This window comes from Mustela lutreola, chromosome 8 (assembly GCF_030435805.1).
Source record: "Mustela lutreola isolate mMusLut2 chromosome 8, mMusLut2.pri, whole genome shotgun sequence".
In the NCBI taxonomy this organism is placed as follows: domain Eukaryota; kingdom Metazoa; phylum Chordata; class Mammalia; order Carnivora; family Mustelidae; genus Mustela; species Mustela lutreola.
This window is the reverse complement of record NC_081297.1, coordinates 15102794-15127749: the sequence shown is the minus strand read 5'-3', so window position 1 is coordinate 15127749 and position 24956 is coordinate 15102794. Positions and strand designations below refer to the sequence as shown.

At 38.4% G+C, this 24956-nt stretch overlaps 1 protein-coding gene across 9 annotated transcripts in view; it reads right to left on the bottom strand.

Annotated features, from left to right (window-relative positions):
• ABI1 (abl interactor 1) overlaps positions 1–24956 on the bottom strand; it is a 118357-nt gene that overhangs the window by 59362 nt on the left and 34039 nt on the right. For all 9 annotated transcript variants that reach the window (XM_059183878.1, XM_059183879.1, XM_059183875.1 and 6 more), the window contains exon 2: positions 11584–11751. In XM_059183878.1, the coding sequence (XP_059039861.1) occupies positions 11584–11751 (168 nt within the window). The remainder of the gene's footprint in view (positions 1–11583; positions 11752–24956) is intronic.

Here is a 24956-nt window from a genome sequence, read left to right as displayed (position 1 = left end):
ACCTACTCCTCCCAAGTGAACTCTTTTAATAAACATTACTAAATGCTGAGTCAATGACAGGTTTAGTGCTTGGTTCTAAATTTTTAAAAACAGAGTAATACAATCTGCTGCCTTTCAAAAGCTTCCCAACTACACTGAAAAATAATGCCAACAGTAAATGTAGCAACAGGTATGTGTTTCAAGTGCTAGGGGAGTGCAGTTAACATCAATGTGTGCTACAAGACTAGCTCACTCAATCTCCCCTCTACCCTCTCCACCCCACCCCAAGAGTACCATCTTGCTCTGCAGAAGCTAAAAAGCCAAAACCAACATTGTTCAATTGTTCTCACAGCTGGACTTCTGGGTACAATTTCAGACCTGCCAATGATACACTTTCATGGGTTACAGAAATCGAAAGTGAGGTGGAGATCTCTTATTACCCCTTTACATTACTCTCTATTGGCAAACAAGCTGAGATATGAGATTTTTTTCAAAGTGCTGCTCCAGAATCCATTCTCTAATTCTCTGGATGTTGAGAAGCCAATTACAGTGGAGGCAAGACTGGACTCAAATTCCAACACCCAGTCACCAGCTCCAAGTGTCAAGAGGTAGTTGAGGCAGCAACAAAGTGGCAAAAGCTTTCTAATTCTTGATTGGAATCCATGAATCAAATTCTTAGTAATTACAATGGCACCATCAGAGATTACAGCTTCCCTAGTAGGCCAGTTCTTATATTCTGGAGTTTTACAGGGCAAAAAGACTATCAAACTGGAACACAAGAGGAAAAAATACTGCAGAAGTTTACTACAAGTAAACTTAGCTGGACTTGAACTCCAAAGAATTTCCTCTGATGGACAGCAGCTGAAACTTTTGTTTCAGTTCTTTTACCCTTGGCTAGGTTGCTTGCATTTCATTCCACACATGCATAGTTCAGGGTCAGCCTATGATACTGGCAAACTTTTACTGCAAAACTGGGAGCTCTAGAATAAAAACTAAATATATAGCTTTGCTTCTATTCTCCATAACCTAAAAATTTATTAGTTTTTCCAGTCCTCTAAAGTTGATGACACAAGACTTTTTCAACCTTCATTCACTCAGAAGTGGATGGTGGGTTGGTGTGTATGCATGCGTTAGGTAACTCGAATATGAAAAGGCTTACATTAGTGTAACTGTGAATTTCATAGATCGGTAAATTAAAAAGACAGAAGAGACAGAATCAAAGGCCAAAAAAAAAAAAAAACCAAAAACAAAAACAAACAACAACAACAACAACAAAAATCCCACAAAAAAACAAACAGACAAAATGAAAGAAAAAGGAAAGAAGAACAAGTATTGTAACTGGTACTGATTTTACTGGCCAGTAACAACATTTTCAAAACAAAAATACTACTTTCAACTACCATTTAAAAAATTTTTTAAAATCTAAGAAATCTTACTTGACATTTCACCAACTTATAATATACATGAACACTAGATTTACCTTCCTTTTCTTTCTTCATAAACCAGAAACAATTGTAGGGGGGAAAAGAACAAAAATTTTTAAAAAATAGTATTAGTCCTGGAACTATACCTCGGCACAAATAATCTATAAATAATATCACTCTGGGGTTGTTGTAGTGCTAAATGTAGATGCAGAAAGAAAACATGTTTTGAGGTTATTCACCCAAGTGTGCAGTTCTCAAAGATTTGTTTATGCACAGAAAACCTGCAAACTCCGTCATGTGGGACAGGGAGGAGTGGGATTACCTATTGTCTACCCATAAATATAAAAGGTGGCACATGTATTAGAAAAATTTCTATTACATGATTAAAATACAAAATTTCAGTTATCTAAAATGCTAAGTATTCTAGAGAATTACCAATTTAAGAAATCTACTTCTATAAATATACTACACTTTAAGTATCAGTATATGAAAAGTAGTTTTAAGAAACATCCTACAGGGGCACCTGGGCTTCTCAGTTGGTTAAGCCTCTGCCTTCAGCTCAGGTCTTGATCTCAGGGTCCTGGGATCGAGTCCCCCCATTGGGCTCCCTGCTCAGCAGAGAATCCCCTTCTCCTTTTCCCTCTGCCTGCTGCCCCCCTTGCTTGTGCTCTAATAAAAAAATAAAATCTTTATTAAAAAAAAAGAAACATCCTATAAATCACATCTTTTGATCTAGTGTTCTATGGCAGCAAAAACTATTTATATAAAACAGATTGACAAAGCAATCCTCCAAACACGTTTTATATAAACTTCAATATGAACAAATTAAATCACAAATTCAACCATGAAACAAATACATTACTAACTCTTGGTTCTCACTAACTTATTTCAGGCCATAAACCCTCAAATTTGATAGCTACTGTATAATAAAGAATTTGAATGGCCTGTTGTCTCTGCTTCTGGGAGGGAGTTTATAATCCTTGGAATTTCCCCAGTGATGGGGGTATCTTTGTTTATGATAACAAGATCGCTCAGGATGGGGGCTGGTCACCAGAAAGACCAATCATTTGAATAATGTTGAGACTTTGACAGCCCAGCTTCTGAGTCAGGAAAGAGGGCTGGGGACAGAGTTCAGTCACATGGCCAATGATTCGATCAATCATGCCCACATTTGAAACAAACTCTGGACACCAAAGCTCAGTAGAGCCTCCTGATGTGCTGGGAGGGCGATGTGCCCTGATTCCACAGGAAGGGATACAGAAGCTTTGTGTATGGGACCAATGCATTCTGTCCTGTGTCTCTTCATTTGGCTCGTTGCAATCTGTTTGATTTAAAATAAAACTGTAACCACAACAATAGCGCCTTCCTGCATTCTGAGTCATTCTAATAAATGATCACATCTTGGGGGGTTGTAAGACACCCCCCCACCCCCATCCCACTGAAGATCTGTGACCAGTTGGTCAGAATTGTGGGTAGAATGGAGATTCAACTTCCTACTGGCATCTGAAATGGGAGCCGTCATGAGTCTGGGTGGTTAATGTCAAAACAGCACTGCAGTTTACCAAGTGATGCCAGAACATCAAACTTCTAATGGAGCTTCCTCCATCATTTCTTATACAAGCTAACTTCCCTACGCTGAGATACAGAAGGAATGAAGCCACAGAACTTGTAAAATTTGTATCATCATGCAATCCAAATCATGCAAGCCCCATTCCTTATAATTTCTGGCTCAGCAAATCAACCTCCAAAAAAATTATCTTTAAAAAAAGTTATTATAGGGGCGCCTGGGTGGCTCAGTGGGTTAAGCTGCTGCCTTCGGCTCAGGTCATGATCTCAGGGTCCTGGGATCGAGTCCCGCATCGGGCTCTCTGCTCGGCAGGGAACCTGCTTCCCTCTCTCTCTCTCTCTCTCTCTGCTTGCCTCTCCATCTACTTGTGATTTCTCTCTGTCAAATAAATAAATAAAATGTTTTTAAAAAAAGTTATAAGTAGTTGGAGAAAGTGGTACTAAATCCCAAAAAACTTTTTTAAATCTTTTGAAACATAAATTTGTGTAATACTGCATAAAGGGTCAGCAAACTTTTTCTGAACAGAACCAGAGTGTAAATATTTTAGGCTTTATAGGCCATATGGTGTCTGTCATAACTACTCAACCATGTTACTGCAAAAGTGAAAACAGCCATAACAACATGTGAACAACAACAACAACAAAATGCTATGTTCCAATAAAACTTTATTTTTCAAAAAATGAGAGGACCCATATGGATCATCATTTACTGATCCCTGACCTAATTTCCTCAAACAAACACTCAAATTCATGCAAGACATCTGATGGCATGAAGCTCTAGTGTCATACCAATAATTAACAGTCTGAAAAATAAGGTTAATACATTTTCTTAGGGGGAAAAAAAACAAACCTGAATTTATAGTAAAATACACAACATACATATACATATTAATGATACAAGTCATATGTTACAAATCATATGCTATAAATCAAATATATATATATATATATATATAGAAAGAATATAATGAGAAGTAGATGACCAAAGCTATATCAGAAATCTTTGCTACATTTTAGAGTATTTTTATTTAATTTCAAATTTTTCAGATAATGTCTAAAACATAACCAAAATTCAAAAATTCCTTCAACTCACATGGAAGCACATATTAAGTACCAGGCACCATGATAGGAGCTATAAGAGTCCCTGGTAGAATAACTCATTTTGAAATAATTTTTTTTTTAAGATTTTATTTTTTTTATTTGACAGAGAGAAATCACAAGTAGGCAGAGAGGCAGGCAGAGAGAGAGAGAGGAGGAAGCAGGCTCCCTGCTGAGCAGAGAGCCCGATGCGGGACTCAATCCCAGGACTCTGAGATCATGACCTGAGCCGAAGGCAGCGGCTTAACCCACTGAGCCACCCAGGCACCCCTGAAATAAATTTTTATCCATACAGTAGTTAAAACAATTTTATTTTGGGTAATAGTAAGACAAAGTCTAGTGTCAAGACAAGGTTTAGTCCCTCAACTCCTACAAATGAACATTTATAGGTTCTGTGCTATGTACTTACTGAGAAAACCTTTATTCTTTACTAGCACACATTCACTATAGCTTGTTCCTCTATAAACCTATCTTGTAATGACTATTAAAAGGAAGACTGTCTCATTAAACTCCATTAATAAAAGATGTCCTCCATCCAAAGAGGAGATGAAGAAACGTACCCTAAAATATTTGACTGTTGAATCTTAATATGTAAAAGAAAAATGGAGGAAAGTTAGGAACAGTTAGATTATATACCAGCCTTAAAATAACAAAGGTGAAGATAAAAAATACTATTTCATAATAGAACTTTGGCAGGAAGATTGAGGAATTTCTCTTATTTTCCTCATGATTTTAAGATATCATACAATTTTGTAATGCCCCTTAAAAAATACAATTTTAGGGCACCTGGGTGGCTCCATCATTAGGCATCTGCCTTCAGCTCCGGTCATGATCCTGGAGTCCTGGGATGGAGCCCTACATCAGGCTCCCTGCTCAGTGGGAAGCCTGCTTTCCCCTCTCCCTCTCACACTCCCCCTGCTTGTGTTCCCTCTCTCACTGTGTCTCTGTCAAATAAATAAATAAAAGCTTTAAAAAAAAAAAAAAAAACAATTTTGGGGCACCTGGGTGGCTCAGTGGGTTCAAGCCTCTGCTTTCGGCTCAGGTCATGACCTCAGGGTCCTGGGATCGAGACCCATATCACACTCTCTCTGCTCAGCAGGGAGCCTGCTTCCCTTCCCCTCTCTCTCTCTGCCTGCCTCTCTGCCTACTTGTGATCTCCGTCAAATAAATAAAATCTTTTTAAAAAAATAAAATAAAAATACAGTTTTAATCCATATTATGAAGATGACAAACTATCTCTACCAAAGACTTACACAAATATAAAGTCATACCATATTCAGAACTGATTTATTTTATCATATGTATTAGTTATCTAATGCTGCTGTAACAAACTACTAAAAACTTAGTGGCTTAAAACAACAGAAATGTATTCAATTACAGTTCTAGAGGCCAGAAACCCAAACTGGATTTTATAGAACTAACTGAAAGTGTCCAAAGGACCATGCTCCCTTGGAAAGTTTTAAGGGAGAATCTTTTTCCTTGCTTTTTCCAGCTTCTGGTATTACTGGGCTTGTCACCACATCATTCTAATGTCTGTTCTTATAAATGACCATTTTGATTTCTACTCTTCTATGTCAAATGCTCTTCTGCCTCTTTTTTTATTTTTAAAGACAGAGGATAAGCCCAAGTGTGCTGGGAGTAGGAGGGTGGTGTCAGAGGGAGTGAGAAAGAGAATCCCAAGCAGGCTCCAAGCCCAGAACAGAGCCCAATGGAAGCTTGATCTCACAAGTGATCGAGATTGTGACCCAAAAAGAAATCAAGAGTCAGACGCCTAACCAACAGAGCTATGCAGGCATCCCTCTCCCTCCCTCTTCTAAGGACATACATGATCACATTTATAACATACCTGGATAATGCAGGATAATCTCCCCAGCTCAAGATCTTTAACTTACATCCTCAAAGTCCTGTCATATAAAGTAATATATTTCTAGGGATTAAGACGTGGATACCTTTGAGGATTATTACTCAGCTTAGTACCATGTGGTTCATCTTAGAAATGTCAGATGAATATATAAATCCATTAGAATTCTGAAATATAAATCTATTAGAATTCTTAATATATTTTTTCCCATGGTACATCAGCCAATCTTATGAGTATTACTGAATGCTCCCAGCCATTGGGTGCTAACTCAATATATCATACTTTCTCATTTATTTATTTTTTACTTTTTTATTTTCATGCCTTTTCATTTTAAATGACACTCAACAATCTGCACTGTATCTTTCCACCTATTGGTTCAGGTTCTGATTAACAGTTTAAAATCCTTAATAGCTAACAAAAAATATAGACATGATAATACTAAAGATGACCCATGCGTAGTAGAGGAGTTTGCTACAGTTATCTACTCTAAGTGTGTGGCATTAAGCTTTTGATTGGTGAGGCATCCATTCCAAACACATCCATCTCAAATACACATATTACTAGCTATACTGGATAGCTACTAGCAAAACAACTAGATAAGAAACCAGGTTACCCCCATCCATGACATTCGCCTTTCAAAAAGCTTTCAGTAACCTAGGTAACTAACTGCTTGAGTGACTCCATTTTTTTCCTTCTGTATCCTATTTCCCACTCTGACACTTTATATTCATCAACAGTCATGATCCTGGATATCACCAACAGACTGAACCCGCAAAACCCTAGCACACCCCACCCTCTGACCTTACAACAGGTTCATGCTCCCTCCCTCCCTCCCTCCCTCTCTCTCTACTTGCAACCTTGATATACAGCCTTTATGTGGCCCTGGAGAGCCCCATTTAGTCTTCAAGACCTATAAATAATACATCTTGTTTTCATTGGTTTTAGGAGGTGGTCCTGAATCAGTAAGAGCCATAAGAGCTAGTCCAGCCAAAACAAGGGCCCCAGTGGCAGTAGTGGGATTGTCTCTGGGGCTTGAAATGAGTAAGTACAGGCCTGGGTAAGAGTCTAAGGCATTCTTAGCCAAGACCATCATAACAGGCTGCCATAACAAAGTACTATAACTGGAAGGTTTAAACAACAAAAATTAATTTTCTCATGATTCTGGAGGCTAGAAATCTAAGATCAACATGTCAGCAGGGTTCTAAAAGACTATGTCCTTGACTTGTAAAAGACCCTCTTCTCCGTGTCTTCACATGGTCTTTCTTCTGTGTGTGTCTATGTCCTAATCATCTCCTCTTATAAGGACAACAATCAGGGGCACCTGACTGTCTCAGTTGGTTGACCATCCAACTCTTGGTTTCTGCTCAGGTCATGATCTCATGGTCTTGGGACCAAGCCCCCGAGTTGGGCTCCCTGCTCAGCACAGTCTGCTCCGGGTTCTCTCTCCTTCTGCTCCTCTCCCCACTCCACTCGCTGGTTCTCTCCCTCTCTCAAATAAATAAAATCTTTAAAAAAAAAAAAAAAAAAAAGGACACCAACCCTAGTGGATAAGGGCCCACACAGTAATCCCATTCTAACATAATTACTTCTTTAAAAGCCCTATCTCCAAAAACAGTCACATTATGAGGTACTAGAAATTAGGACTTCAACATACTCATTCTGGGGGAACACAATTCAGCTGATAACAAGTGCCAAAGAAAAGCATGTTTAATCTTAAAACTCATGAAATATCTTTAAGAAACTGGTGAAGGAAACCTACAATAAATACCAACAGGACATTAGGGATCAGCAGAAATCCTATAATATTATGGATAAGTTCACCAAAAGTAACACTAAAGTCAGTAAGGATGGACAAAGAATTGTACAACAAAGAGCCAGAAAAAACTATAGGTGAAGATACATGACAAATTTGGGAGATTGTTTTTTTAATGGAAGCATAATGACCAGTAAATGACATTGAGAATACATACCACAGACTAAACTATAATAACCCTATAATGCAATGGTTCTCCAACTATGGTCCAAAATTCCCAGGGTCCCCAACATTCTGCCTTTCCTAACTATGTATCTGTGAAAAGCCAGACTTTCTTCAAATATTTCAACCAAAAGAACAAATCACAATAGATTAAATGCAAAAACAGGATGAGAATCCAGTTGTCTTTTACTAAACAAAACATTAAAAAGATTTGCAGAAATGTAAAAACAATACCACTCTTCTCACAAATCTTTTTGCTTTGGTAAGTTATTTTTAATTAAAATGTTATCTGCATGAACATGTAATGGCTGTGTTTATTGTTAAGTAAGTTAATAAGTACTTTAAAATTTAAGTTTTAATTTCTGATTTAATACTGGTAGATCTTCCCATATAAACCAAAAACCCTTGCATTCTCAATAATTTTGGATGTTAAGTGCGTCTGAGAACTGAAAGTGTGAGAACTCAGAGAATTGACCCAGTTAGCACCTCTGCTGCAGAAACTTACTCCACCTTCCCAGTGCCTGGACAAACAACATCTGCCTACTTAGTCAAACCTAGGGTTTAACAATGATTAAAAAAAAGTATTTTTGTAATGATAAGTCTATCAACAGTACTTACAAACCTAAACATGTAGAGTATTATGTTAATAACATAGCTCCAAAATACATTAAAAATTATAAAAATTCAAAGAGAAATAGAATACATAAAAAACTAGAGTCAGAGATACAACATACCTTCCTCAACAATTAAAACAAGAAGAAAGAAAATCAGCATGGACACAGAAGAACTGAACAATATTATCAACCAACTTGACCTGATGAGTTTACAGAACAGTCCATCCAACTGCAACAAAAATATACATTCTTCTCAAGTGCACACAAAACATTTACCAAGAGGGACTACATTCTGGGTTATAAAACAATTTATAATAAAGTTGAAAGGAGTCATATCATATAGTATTTTCTTACTACCGCAGATTTAAATTAGAAGTCTACAGCAGAGAGATCCTTTGAAAATCTTGAAATATTCCCAAGTAGCCCCTAGGCCAGAGAAGAAACCAAAAAGGAAAATTGGGATTATTTCAAGCTGAATGAAAATGAAAGTACAACATACCTAAATTTGAGATATAGATAACACACTATTTCAAGGGAAAATTACAGACCTAAAACACCTGTAATAAAGAAAAGATAAAGGCTCTCAGACCTCAGTTTTTACTTTAAGAAAGTATAAAATAAGTAAGTTAATTCCAAGGAAAGGGAAAGATGAAATAATCAACTACAAAAATAAAAGTCAATACAGTAGAACAGAAGAACAGTACAGAAAATTAATGAAAACAAAGGCTGAGGATTTTATTTAGAAGATCAATAAAACTGATGAACTAGCCATACTAATCATTTAAAAGGAGAAAAGACACCAATTAAGAATATCAAGAATGAGACACATGACATCACTATAGATTCTTCAAATATTAAAAGAATAAGGGAATGTAATTAACACTCTTATGCAAATAAATGTAACAACATAGGTGAAATGGCCAAATTCCTGGAAAACTACAAAGCTTACTCAAGAAGAAACAGATAAAGAGAACAGCCCTGTATCTACTAAAGACATGAAACATAATGTCTAAACAGGGTGCTAAAACCACCCTGCCAGGAAAAAATCCCAGGCCCAATGGCTTCACTGGTGAATTCTAACAAACATTTAAAAGGTAACAAGAATCAATTCAACAGACACTTTTCCAAAGAAGTGAAGAGGAGGGAACACTACTGTCCAACATATCTGTAAAGCCAGCATTACAGTGACACCAAAACCAGACAAAGACATTACAATAACTCTCAGGAGCACAGAAGCAAAAGTTCTTAACAAAATTTTAGCACGTATAATCTAATAATCAATGCAATGGAGAACACATCATAATCACATGGAGTTTATCCCTGGAAGGCAAGGCTAGTTTAACATTCAAAAAGGAAAAAGAAAAAAAAAAGGTTACTTCAACAGACACAGAAAAAGCAACTGACAAAATCCATCACCCACTCCTGGTAGGAACTCTGAGCAAACTGCACCTAGAAGGCAACCACCTCAAACTCATAAAGCATATTTCTGAAAAATCTGTAATACACATAGTGATAAACTAAGTGCTTTCTTATGAAAATAAAAAGAACAATATCTACTTTCACTGATCCTATTCAACATTTTCTCAAAGCATCAAACTAGTGCAATAAGGCAAAGAAGAAAATAAAAAGGAACAGAAAGGAAAGAAAAGGATGAAGGACCAGGGAGGGGGAGGAGAGCAGAGGAGAAGTGAGGTAAGAAGAAAAAGTGAAGAGGCAAAACTAAAATTGTATTTATATAATCCTCTATGTAGAAAATTCAATGAAACCTGTACAATAGCTACCATAACCATTAAGTGACTTTAACAAGGATACAAAATAAGTATATAAATATCAATTCGGTTTCTCTACATGCAAGCAAAAAATGAACAATCAAGCTAAGGCTACAAAAAAAAAAATACCATTTACAACAGCCTAAAAATATGATATACTTTGGAATAAATCTGACAAAAAATGAGCAACCCTTAAAATACTAAAACCTATGGAGCCACATTAAAAGATGCTCAACATCATTAATAATCGCCAGGGAAATGGAAACTAAAACCCCAGTATTAGAATGGCTAAAACACTTAATTGAATAACTAAAACTAAAAGGACTGACCATATCAAGTGCTGGGGGGAGAAGTGAAGCAACTAAAACTTTCACACAATGCCAGGAGGAAGATGTAATGGTATAGTCATTTTGGAAAATAATTCAGGCATAGAGTTAGTTATAAAGTTAAACAGACATCTACCACGTACCCTATCTACCATTCCACTCAAGAGGTATTTAATTTACCCAAGAGAGATAAAAACATACGGCCACATAAAGACTTGTACACAAATGTTCACAGACGTTTATCTGTAATAGACAAAACCCCAAAACAATCCAGATGTTCATCAACATGTCAATGGATGTTTTTTAAAAAGTGTAGCAATGGAGTAGTACTCAGCAATAAAAAAAGTAGTGAAATATTTTTACACATAATAACATGGATTAATCTCAAAATAATTATGCTGAAAAAGACAGAAAAACAGTATATAGCATATAATTCTATTTATATAAAATTCTAGAAAATACAAACTAATCCACAGTGATGGAGAATCTGAGAACAGGCGATAGAAAGGTAGGATAACAAAGAAGGCTGAAAAATTGGGGGGTGAGGTATGTTCATTATCTTGAATGTGATTATGGTCTCCGGGATAGTATGTGTATCAAAATCTGTAAAATTGTATGCTTTAATTATGTGCAATTTATTTTACCTCAAAAAAAGGCTTTAACAGTAGGATATCTGGTAATGGTTATACAACAGTATGAATACATTTAATACCAATGATCTATACACTAAAAAAAAAAAAAATGGTTACAATGATAAATTTCATGTTATGTTTATTTTATCACAAAAACAAAAAATTAAAAAAAAAAAAAAGAAGAGTAGGTATACTGAACTCAAAGCTGAACCTAAAATAACTACAGTCATTAAGATGAGTAAAAGAATCCATATTTCTAGGCATCTACTTCTTTGACTATGTGACTTCTATTCTGCCAGTTGCTTAAATGTGAATGTAAAGCCTTTTACAAGCTATTACCTGTGAGATATGATTGATGGAAGATTCCATTCTCCGAAGCTGAGAGGCTTGGATATCCAGCAATTGGAGGACATTGTTAGCCAATGCATTTATCTGATAAGCAACACTAGCTAGGGACTGGGTTGTGTAGGCTTTGGTCTCTTCTAAAGCTTTTCTCTTGTCGGCAGCCTGAAAATAAGAACAACAACAAAAAATACTTACTTATGTTAATGTTCATTAAACAGATATTCTTTAGAAAGGCAAAGTTACAATTATATTTTTTTTAATGGAAAGACCCAATAAAATAAAAAAACTTATCAGGTAAGTCTGATGATAGTTTCAGGACACTGCTGAGGCCATAGCAGAAATCCTATCTGCCTGGTGGGACCCACTGTCTCTTGAGTGGCCAATCCACTGAGGTCCACCAAAGGAGCCACCAAGTGCCTGTCATCAGAGGCATACATTACAGTTGGCTCTGAGTCACCTAAAGCCTCTCAAACCAATTTATCGCATTACATCTTTAGAACCTTATGCCGGCCCCAAGCTCCCAACCCACTGTTGAGACTTCAGCTAAACCACTCTGTACTACTGCTGCCTCAGCATCCACTTTGTGTGGCTAAGGAGGCCTACAGGGGCCTTCAATTGACACTACCTCCTCCCACAAGTGCACGCTCTAGATAACAGCCCTCAAGGTCACAAGTAAATGTAAGTTCCAGATATGATTCCCCAAAACCCCCTTGTGATAAACAATCTCTCCAGTCTCTCAGCTCCTTCCCCTTTTGTGCCCCTTAAATAAGACCACCTTGGAGCTTATCAAACCCCTATTTATAGTTTTTGGTTTGAACAAGCCAATACAGAATTAGCCTGGAAAACCCAGAGTGCTGTACCTGAGGACCCTAATGAAAGCATGTACCCCAAGTCCTGCTGCTCACTGCCTGCCTACACCCTGCACTGAACTCCCCGTGTCACCTGGAGACATCACACTGTGTACCCTAGGACCTGTGAGTAATAAACTTCTCTATTCCACTTTCCCTTGCAGTCTTTTTTTTTTTTTTTAAGATTTTATTTATTTATTCGACAGAGAGAGATCACAAGTAGGCAGAGAGGAAGGCAGAGAGAGAGAGGAGGAAGCAGGCTCCCTGCTGAGCAGAGAGCCCGATGTGGGACTCGATCCCAGGACCCTGAGATCATGACCCAAGCCGAAGGCAGCGGCTTAACCCACTGAGCCACCCAGGCGCCCCATCCCTTGCAGTCTTTTTATTGAACCTTGGCTCACCATCCAGAGGCTCTACTTAACAAATGTTAACAAAAAATCCCAATACCTACCAACAATGAGAGATTAAATCCATTCCATCTTATATTCCTGTTTACATTCATCAACATCAGAACTCCAACCTCCCTGTTATCCATTATAACCACATCTCTCATTTCCACAAAAACTACTGTGAAATTTAAAAAGCAAACCTTTACTACCCATTCTTCCCAAAGTCCTGTACATAACTCAGAATTCAGGTGGTGAGAAAAGTTCAGAGGCAAAGTTCAAAGCAAAGCTCAGAATAAAGTTCCAAAAAAAGTGATAAACTCTATGTAGGGGGATCACAAATAAAGGGTAAATATCATTAATATATAATCTAAAAACGAAAAAGACCAAGAATCAATAAAGAAAAAAGAGGTCTAACAGTTCACAAAAAAGGCAATACAATCATTTTTAACCATTTGAAAAAATATTCAACCTGATTCACTTTAAAAAAGGAAATGCAGGGGCACCTGGATGGCTCAGTTGGTTGGACCACTGCCTTCAGCTCAGGTCATGATCCTGGAGTCCCGCATCGGGCTCCCAGCTCCATGGGGAGTCTGCTTCTCCCTCTGACCTTCTCCTCGCTCACGCTCTCTCTCACTGTCTCTCTCTCAAATAAATAAATAAAATCTTTAAAAATAATAATAATAATTACATTTAGGGGCACCCAAGTGGCTCAGTCAATTAAGCATTCAGCTCAGGTCATGATCTCATGGCCCTGGTACCAAGGCCGACATCCAGCTCCCTCCTCAACAGGGAGTCTGCTTCTCTCTCCCTCAGTCCCTCCCCCTCACTCATGTGCTAATGGATAAATAACTTCTTTAAAAAAGTAAAAAGGGGCGCCTGGGTGGCTCAGTGGGTTGAGCCACTGCCTTCGGCTCAGGTCATGATCTCAGGGTCCTGGGATCGAGCCCCACATCGGGTTCTCTGCTCAGCAGGGAGCCTGCCTCCCCCTCTCTCTCTGCCTGCCTCTCTGCCTACTTGTGATCTATCGAATAAATAAAATCTTTAAAAAAAAAAAAAAAAAAAAGTAAAAACTAAAAAATAATTACATGTAAAATGTAGGGTTAAACAGGTTGGAGGGAGCATAGCTAACATTCTTTAAACATACCTTGTTTTATTATAGATTTGTTTTTAGAACTATGTAAATAATTTATACAATTATACAACAAAATTAAATTTTTAAAAATTACCCAAAATTAAATATAAAATTAATCAAATGGGCCTGCATATCCAATTAGTGGCTTAACCAAAGGGGAAATAAAAAGGGACATCAAAGCACAGTAATTTGATTGTTCATTTTTTTTTTTTGAGGGGGTCAGGGAGGGGCAGAGGAGAAAGCGGGAGAGAAAATTAAGCAGGCTCCACACCCAGTGTGGAGCAATGAGGGGCTCATCTCACCACCCTGAGGTCATACCTGAGCAAAAATCAAGAGCTGGACATTTATTGACTGAGCCACCCAGTTGCCTCTTCATTGTTCATTCTTAATCGGATTTATCTTTAAGACAACCATAATTCAGGGGCGCCTGGGTGACTCAGTGGGTTAAGGCCTCTGCCTTCGGTTCAGGTCATGATCCCAGGGTCCTGGGATCCAGCCCGCATCGGGCTCTCTGCTCAGCAGGGAGCCTGCTTCCTCCTCTCTCTCTGTCTGCTTCTCTGCCTACTTGTGATCTCTGTCTGTCAAATGAATAAATAAAATCTTAAAAAAAAAAAAGACAACCATAATTCAAAGAGGAAAAAAAGCCCTGAAACTACTTTTTAAAAGATTTTATTTATTTGACAGAGACAGCAAGAGAGAGAGCACAAGCAGTAAGAGTGGGAGAGGAAGAAGCAGGCCTCCCACTGAGCAGGGAGCCCCATGCAGGGCTTGATCCCAGGACCCTGGGATGGTGAGCTGAGCCAAAGGCAGATGTCCAATGACTGAGCCACCCCAAATTATCCTTTTCTTCAATGAATTGTCTTGGCACTTATTCAAAAATCAATTGACTGCAGAGAAGTGGGTCATTTCAGGGCTCTTTTTTGGGTTCCATTGTTAAATGGATGATCCTCATCTAGTACTATACTGAATTGATTACTGTAGATTTAGTTAACACCTTCTTTTCTAAGATTTTATTTGTTTATTCGACAGAGAGAGAGAGAGAGAGAGACAGTGAGAGAAGGAACACAAGCAGAGGAAGTGGGAGAGAGAGAAGCAAGCTTCCAGCCAAGCAGGCAGCCTGATGCTGGGCTCAATCCTAGGACCCTGAGATCATGACCTGAGCTGAACGGCAAGACGCTTAACCAACTGAGCCACCCAGGGTCCTCCTTGAATAACTCTTGAAGACCAGTAGTTGGAAGTCCCCCAGATTTTTCTTTTTCAAGATTGTTTTAGATATTTTTAAGTTTTTTTGCACTTTCATGTAATTTTAGAATCAGTTTGTCAACTTCCACAGAAGAGCCTGCTGAAAATTTGAGTGGAATTACATTGAATCTATAAATCAATTTGGAGAAAACTGCCATTTAACAATACTGCATCTTCCAGTTGTGAACACAATAACCCACTCCTATTATTTAGGTCTAAAGACCTAATTGCTGAGAGAGTTTAAAGTTTTTGTGTACTGGGGCGCCTGGGTGGCTCAGTAGTTTATTAAAGCCTCTGCTTTGGCTGAGGTCATGATCCCAGGGCCCTGGGATCGAGCCCCACATTGGGCTCTCTGCTCCATGGAGAGCCTGCTTCCTCCTCTCTCTCTGCCTGCCTCTCTGCCTAGTTGTGATCTCTGTCAATTAAATAAATAAAATCTTTAAAGTTTTTATGTACCAACTGCAAACATTTTGTTAAACTTATCCCTATATATTTCATTTTTTTTTTTAAAGATTTTATTTATTTATTTGACAGACAGAGATCACAAGTAGGCAGAGAGGCAGGCGGGGGGGGGGGGGGAGGCTTCCCGGCTGAGCAGGGAGCCCAATGTGGGACTCGATCCCAGGACCCTGGGATCATGACCTGAGCTGAAGGCAGAGGCTTAACCACTGAGCCACCCAGGCGCCCCCATATTTTTGATGCTCTCACGAATGGTAGTTTTTATCATTTCAATTGCAACTGCAACCTTATAGAAGTACAACTGATCTTTGAATACTGACCTTGTAATCCTGCAACACTGCTATATTATTTGTTGCAGTTGCTTTTTTGTAGATTTCTTGGGCTATTATATACAGAGACAATCATTAAAGATGATTTTACTTCTTACTTTCCAATCTGTATACCTTCTACTTTTTCTTGCTTTACTGAATTGGTTTTCTGGGCATCTGACTTTTTTGAAGGTATATGCCCTTTATGAACCTAATGAAGTACTTCTACTCTTAGTATATTTACCAAATTAAGCAGATTTAATCTGGAGTGATACCTTGTTATTTTCAGTCATCCACTAAATTTTAGAGTTTCATCTGCGTTTTGTTTTTAGTCTACACGTTGCACTTTTCTTTCACAAGAGTAGGAAAGACTAGCTTTGCACTAAAATCTAGTCTCCCTTCCTCTAGAGCATAGAATTATACTTTATTTTCCAGCTTCCCTAATCACATGGTCATAAACCTAAATATTGTCAATGGAATGATAGAGTTGAAATGGGTGCCACTTACAGGCCCAGGAATAAAACCTCCCATGAACGTTCCAATGCAATTCTTGAAGTAAAATGTAGTCCTACCAAAACAACTGAGTTACGTTAAACAGAAAATATTTTACAGTTTCCATTTTTAATTTATACTTAAAATAACTAAAACTAAGTGAGATTTAAAAATTCACACTAGCCACATTTTAGAAAGTGCCCAATACCCACATGTAGATTGCAGCTACTTTACTGAAAACAGTTATTATTTTCCTCTACAGGCCACTGAATTTAAAAGTAAAGTCTATACAAGAATTGCTGCTGTTGTTTATTTCAGACTGTAAGTTTAGTATCCAATAGTTAGTCTCCCTCCTTTTTTTTTTTAATACTTTAACTGAATCACTACCAACAGCTTTAGTATGTTCCAAGGTCATACAAAATGGATTATAAACTAAAAGACAAATAGCCAGCATTTCTCCAAGGAGCTAAAACAGATATTGTTAATTATAGCAGTCTTCTCTGTAAAGTCTAAAAACTCTTAACTAATCACTCCAGGAGTTGACATGGGATAGGAAACCCATTTGCCAACCCTGCCTTATGCCATTGATGAAGTTTGCTTAAAATGGAAATCTACATGTGCAGCTTTAAAAGAAAAAGTTACTTATTTAAAAGAGCTAAACTCAAAATAAACAATGTAGCCAAGAACTAAACAGGAAATTCCTTAGATAACTGAATTTTATGAACAGCCCATACATAAAACTAGCTGTCGTCCTCTTTCCTCCTCTACCTGTGGAAAGCAAGCTTTACTGAGTCAGGATCTGCTAGCTGGAGTAAAGAACATTTTCTTTCTTTCTTTCTTTCTTTTTTTTTTGAGGATTTTTGATTTATTTATTTGAGAGCGCGGCTGAGTGAGAGACAGAGAATGAGCTTGGGGCTGGGGGGGGGGGGGGGGTGCCCGGGTGAGACGCAGAGGGATACAGAGAAGCAGACTCCCTGCTGAGCAGGAAGGCTGCCGCAGGGCTTGATCCTAGGACTCTGGAATCACGACCTGAGCTGAAGACAGATGCTTACCCGACTGAGCCACTTGGCACCCCAAGAACATTTCTATAAAATATCTATACTTGTAAGTCCTTTTCTTGCCCTTCAAGGTGTCTACAAAGGCAGAGTGATCTTTATTTTTCCACTCCCTTAAGTGTAAATTACTAGCTATAAGCAATCTCTCTCATATCTATACATTTACCTTTAACAATATTTCCTTTCCCTCATTCTCTCAACCTTCTTCATCTCTTACCAGAGGAATAATCTTTTTCCTCTATCTCATGTAAATACTTGAATCTTAAAGAGACAGAGAACATCCTGGTCAGAACTATGCTTAAAAACTAATGCACTCTTGGGGCGCCTGAGTGGCTCAGTGGGTTAAAGCCTCTGCCTTCGGCTCGGGTCATTGGGCTGTCCGCTCCGTGGGGAGCCTGCTTCCTCCTCTCTCTCTCTCTGCCTGCTTCTCTGCCTACTTGTGATCTCTGTCTGTCAAATAAATAAGTAAAATCTTTAAAAAAAAAAAAAAAAACTAATGCACTCATTTTTTTTTTAAAGATTTATTTATTTGAGAGAAAGATAGTGTGCGCACCATGAGAGAGAGGGAGAATGAGAATGAGCAGGGGTAGGCAGGGACGGAGGGAGAAGCAGACTCCCTGCTGAACAGGGAGCCTGACTCAGGGCTCAATCCCAGGACTCTGGGATCACAACCTGAGCCAAAGGAAGACGCTTAACCAGCTGAGCTACCAGATACCACAACTAATGCATTTTAAATGAAAACAAGTATTATATACTTTTTTAAAATTTTGCCTGCTTTTTAATAAAAGAATACAGAAAGAGAAAAATTTAAATGAAAAAAAATATCATGGTCCTATCATTCAAATAGAACATGTTAACATGTTAGTGTAATTTCTTCCAAGTCTCTCCAGTATGTGTTTGTATGAAGAATGTAAAAACTGACATTATATCCTACAGTTAATGTCCTGCTTTTTTTCATTAAATATACCATGAGCATTTCTCTATGTGCTAATCTTCCTTAGCATCTTTTTCAAAAAACAGTTTTCAATAGCTTCATGGTTATGGCAGTAACCTGTTTGTTGCCTATCGCCTCATTTTAAATCCTCTAATATTAAGAACCTGATTTTAATGAAGGCATCAACGTATTAAGCCCTGTTAAAAAAAAAAAAAAATCTAATCTAATTTCTTCTAAATGACCAAACAAGAGATGGCATTATTTAGTAGTTGAAGGCATTCAGAGGAAAACATGTACAGTTACTTATGAATAAATATTGCCTACCTTTCCCCCTGAATAGTAAAGTATACACAAGTAGAAAGAATAATATGATAATCCCATATACTTGTCTTTCAACTTCAGTAAATATCATATTTAGTTTTATAAATTCACATTATAGGGGCCCCTGGATGGCTCACTCAGTTCAGCATCCAACTCTTGGTTTCAGCTCAGCTCATGATCTCAGGGTTGTGAGATCAAGCGCTGCATCAGGTTCCACACTGGGGCATGGAGCTTGCTTAAGATTCTCTCTTTTCCCTTGGCCCCCTTTGCCTGCCCCCACATTTAAAAAATTTACATTTTACTTGGTTTTATAAGGCTGCAAAAATTGTTTTAATTTTAATACCGGCTCCACACCCAACATGGGGCTTCAACTCAGCACCCTGAGATCAAGACTCACATGCTTGAGGCACCTGGATGGCTCAGTGGGTTAAAGCCTCTGCCTTTGGCTCAGATCATGATCCCAGGGTCCTGGTATCGAGCCCCGCCTCCCCCGCCTCAGGGAGCCTGCTTCCTCCTCTTTCTCTCTCTGCCTGCTTCTCCGCCTACTTGTGATCTCTGTCAAATAAATAAAATCTTAAAAAAAAAAAAAAGACTCGCATGCTCCACTGACTAAGCCAGCCACACGCCCCTGCCTGCAAAATTTTATATCTGGAATACATTAAAAATTAATTTTCACTTATTTTTTTTAAATAAACTCAGAATGTTTTTCTTAGAAAGCATCTTGGACCGCCTGTCTGGCTCAGTCAGTAGAGAGAGTGACTCTTGATCTCAGAGTCATAAGTTTGAGCCCTGTGTTGGGCATGGAGCCCATTTAAAATTTAAAAAAATAAATTAAAAAGGGGCACCTGGCTGGCTCAGTCAGTGAAGCATACAACTCTTGTCCTCAGGGTGTTAAGTTCGAGTCCCACATTAGGTGTAGTGATTACTTAAAAATAATAAAAGATCTTTAATTTTAAAAAAAGTATCTTAAAAATTATATACCTTTTTAATAGACAATTTTAGTCATAGGAAATAACAAATTTCAATACTGTCATTTTCATCTAGCTCTACCTTAAATCTGTTTTCCTCAAACAGTAGGCACTGCTGACTCATTAAATGTGCTTATTTATACATTTTACAAGTTCAATAAAATTAATCATTTTCTTCCAACTCTTTATAATAACATTTTAGCTATATAATTAAGCTCCAAATATCAACCTATAGGCTAACATTAAAAGTGCCATTCTAGGGGCACCTGGGTGGCTCAGTGGGTTAAAGCTTCTGCCTCTGGCTCAGGTCATGACCCCAGGGTCCTGGGATCGAGCCCCGCATCAGGCTCTCTGATCGGCAGGGAGCCTGCTTCCCTTCCCCTTCCCCTCTCTCTGCCTGCCTCTCTGCCTACTTGTTATCTCTGTCTGTCAAATAAATAAATAAAATATTTTTTTTAAAAAAAGTGGTATTCTAAGTTAGGGTCCTACTTTATTAAAAGATGTCCTGTATGGAAAATGGAGCCCGGACCCAGAACATACGCTAGTATAACACTTCAAAAAAACAATAGGATTTGAATTACAATATTCTCTTTCTTACCCTTCCTTAAAGTCTGCCAAGAGGGCTTAAAGAAAGTTTGATTTCTTTGAAAAACAGTAACTTCTCTCCACCCTAACTGCAAGTGGCTTAATGACCCTACTTAGGTAACAAATAGGGGGTTCTCATGTGCTTTCAAAAAAAGTTTTCTGCTGGGGCGCCTGGGTGGCTCAGTGGTTGGGCCTCTGCCTTAGGCTTGGGTCGTGGTCCCAGGGTCCTGGGATCGAGCCCCACATCTGGCTCTCTGCTCAGCGGGGAGCCTGCTTCCTCCTCTCTCTCTCTGCCTGCCTCTCTGCCTACTTGTGGTCTCTGTCTGTCAAATAAATAAATAAAATCTTAAAAAAAAAAAAAGTTTTCTGCTATCTTGCTTTTGTGTCTTTTTTTTTTTTTTTTAAAGATTTTATTTATTTATTTGACAGAGAGAAATCACAAGTAGATGGAGAGGCAGGCAGAGAGAGAGAGAGAGGGAAGCAGGCTCCCTGCTGAGCAGAGAACCCGATGCGGGACTCGATCCCAGGACCCCGAGATCATGACCTGAGCCGAAGGCAGCGGCTCAACCCACTGAGCCACCCAGGCGCCCCATCTTGCTTTTGTGTCTTTATCTTTTTCCCCCCTTTCTAGAAATGTCACATCCTATCTTTTAGTAACTTTTTTTTCTTTTAATAACTTTAAAATGACCTCTAATCCAAACCTCCCAGAAACTTTTTCAAAGTCAGTATTTTTCCAACAGAGTATTTTATAAGTTTATATAAGGCTTTTCCAATTACTTTATGGAAGCAATTTCATGACAATCCATTAAAAAACAACCTAAATCTACAAAAAAAAAAAAAAAAATACTCTATTTCAGTGACTCTAACAAACTAGCTACAGTTAGATGTACCACTTTTATGTAACACTAAGAAAAAACCTGCCAACTGTGTCAGAATGCTTTCTTACAAAGAATTAAATTACCTTATAATTACAGGAAATATTTTTTCATACTTATCTAGATGGTCACTTTATGTCAGTGTTAATCATAAAGTAATAAAATCAGCTAGAAAATTCATATTCAAAGTTATCCAAATTCCAGAAACAAACAAACAAAAAGAAAAAACCCTTTTTTAAGGGGGGAGAGAGGCAGAGGGGAGAAGGAGAGGGTTTTTTGTTTTGTTTGTTTTTTTAAGGTTTTATTTATTTGAGAGCAGGAAAGGGTATACAAGCAAGTGAGGAGAAGCAGCAGCAGCCAATTCCCACTGAGCACAGAGCACAACACAGGGCTTAATCCCAAGACCTCAAGATCATGACCTGAGTCAAATCAAGAGTCGCATGTTTAACCAACTAAGCCACCCAGGCATCTCCCCAAAAAAACTCTGTATCATTTGTATGATTCAAAATCTACCCAAAGATTTTTCAAAACTATTGTCATGTCTACCTAGTTTCCTTAAAACTAAAATAACCTTTACCCTTCAACCCTATTTTTCATGTTCAAAACACAGATATTATCTTAAAAATCCAAACCAGTGCACCTGGGTGGCTCAGTGGGCTAAAGCTTCTGCATTCGGCTCCGGCCATGATCTCAGGGTCCTGGGATCGAGCCCTGCATCAGGCTCTTTGCTCAGCGGGGAGCCTGCTTCCTCCTCTCTCTCTCTCTCTCTCTCTGCCTGCCTCTCTGCCTACTTGTGATCTCTCTCTCTGTCAAATAAATAAATAAAATCTTAAAAAAAAAAAAAATTCCAAACCAACTGGGGCATTTGGTTTGGCATCCAACTCTTGGTTTTGTCTCAGGTTACTGGGCTCTACCCTGGGAGTCTGCTTGAGATTCTTTCTGTCCCTCTGTCCCTCTCCCTGCTTGTGCTCATGAACTCTCTTTCTCAAATAAATAAAACTTTTTTATAATTATATAAATAATAATAATTTTTAAAAAAAACAAACCAGCTGTCTTACAGGAATTCCTATAACTTGGATTTGTCTGATTATTTCCTTATGACTAGATTCTGATTAAATCAAGTGGCAGGAATACTATTAAGTGGTGCTGTGAACTTTCCACTGCAGTTGACATTGTATCTTTTAAGGTAAGGCTCTATCATTATTTCCAGAATTTTCTTCCAAGCTCCTGACACCAATTCTGTACATTTTGATGCTAGTGCTAACTTAATCTTACCAGAAGGTGTCACCTCCCAAAACTGTCTTAAGGCAAAACCCAGGACTCTATTCTCTCCTCAAATGGTCCATAAATGATCTGTTAACAGGTTGTAATAACCAAGATAAACCCCCAGCAAAAACAACCAAGTTCGCACAAGTACGAGGACTACTCCTCTGGCTGACAGCTTTTTAATTGTAAAATGCATCCCAATTTCAGAAATGTTAAAATGAAGGGGTGAGGAGGAAGTTTCTTAGAATTGATTATATATATAGTATATAAGAAACCCTTCTTAGTCTAGGGGCCCTGTATTTTTTTTTTTCCTCTTAAAGATTTTATTCATTCATTTGTTAGAGAGAGAGCAACAGCAGGGTAAAGGGGCAGAGGGAGAAGGAGAAGTAGACTCCCCGCTGAGCAAGGAGCCTTCTAAGGGCCCTTAAAAAAAAAAAAAAAATGTTAATGCTAATAGGAAGAATTTAAAATCTCAAGTGTTAACACCTATAACAGGAAGAGTTTTATATACCATAAAGTACACAAAACATCTACTTTGCTGAAGGCCAACCTAAGGTTTGGTTGATTTGAGACCCGAGAACTTTCCAGGAGGAATCCATAATCATTTTGTGTAGAGGAATGAGAGGATGAAGGGAGGAAAAGAGCACACAGGCCAAATGCTGGTTCATACTGACAAAGAAGCCTATTAAGCATGGAGTCATGAGGATTAGGGTATGCATATACTCAATACCCAGCTAGCACTGAAAGGATAGAATTTTCTCCAACACAATTCCCATTTCAAAAAAAGTGAAAAATAAAAAGAAATCCTACCAGGTTATGGCAAATATCCAGCAAAAAGAACAAACTGTTTGCATAACAATTCAAGTTGAAACCTAGTTATTGTAAGCTTTAGAACAGCTCCTCCTACCATCTCCCACTTAAGCAACTGTGAACAGGCCAATGAGCTTCCAGCAAAATCTAGCTTCCAGCAAAAGTCTCACTACCCTTGCTTATGCTCTGTCAAATAAATAAAATCTTAAAAAAAAAAAAAAAAGACATTTTTAAAAACAGGCTTAATGGAAGAACTGTAAGAACCCAGTTTTCAAAAGAGCAACTACTTTTTTTAAAGATTTTATTTATTTGAGAGAGAGAAAGAGAATGAGCACAAGAGAGCACAGCAGGGGAGAGAGAGGAGGAGGCTCCATGGAGAAGGGTTCGATTTTAGGACCTTGGGATCATGATTCAAACTGAAGTAGCAGCTTAACCAACTGAGCCACTCAGATACCCCAAGAGGAACTACATTTAAACACAAAATTAGTTACACACTTAAGTACTATTAACAGAATATATTCCATGCTTAGGTTCAAGACACTAGCTTCCTTCCATTAAATCCATGTTAACTAATCATATGATCTTCTTTCTTAAAAGAATTACACTGAGAGGGGTGGTGAGTGGGGAGAGGGTTTAAAAAGGTAACAGGCACTTTTTTTTTTCTTTGAAGATTTCATTTATTTTAGAGAAAGACCACGTGTAGGAGGGGAGAGTGGGGCAGAGAAGGCGGGAAAGGGAAAAGGAGAGAATTTCAGGCCAGCTCGGCAATAAGCATGGAACGCGACGCAGGCCTCAATCCCACCACCCTAAGATCATCACCTGAGCCAAAACCATGGGGAGAATGCTCAACTGACTAAGCCACTGAAGTGCCCCAAGAAGTGCACTTGTGATGAGCACTGGCTGTTGTATGGAAGTGTTGAATCACTATATTATATGCCTAAAACTAATATTATAGGTGTATATTAATTAACGAATTAAAATAGAAACTTAAAAAAGAATTCAGCTGAAAGAGCCACTGTGATCAAGAGTGTACGTTGGGGGGCGCCTAGGTGGCTCAGTGTTTGTTAAAGCCTCTGCCTTCGGCTCAGGTCATGATCCCAGGGTCCTAGGATCGAGCCCCACATCGGGCTCTCTGCTCAGCAGAGAGCCTGCTTCCTCCTCTCTCTGACTGCCTCTTTGCCTACTTGTCATCTCTGTCAAATAAATAAATAAAATCTTAAAAAAAAAAAAAAAAGAGTGTACGTTGGCCAAGCACTTTCACATACTGCTGGAGGGTCCAACAGGACAACATGTATAACAATTCTTTAAAATGCATATATTCTTCAGTTCTAGGAATTTGCCCCCAAAAAATAAAAGTTCAAGTACAAAAACAAAACAAAACAAAACCAAAAAAACAAAAGCAAAAACAGAACACTTATGTTTATGGATGTCCAACCATCTCTGTTTATAATCACAGGGGGAAAAAAAGAGAACTAATCTAAATGACTAATGACAGGTGATTAAAAAAAAATTCCTTGGGGCGCCTGGGCGGCTCAGAGGGTTAAAGCCTCTGCCTTGGGCTCAAGTCATGATCCCAGGCTCCTGGGATCGAGCCCCACATGGGGCTCTCTGCTCAGCGGGGAGCCTGCTTCCTCCTCTCTCTCTCTGCCTGCCTCTCTGCCTGCTTGTGATCTCTCTCTGTCG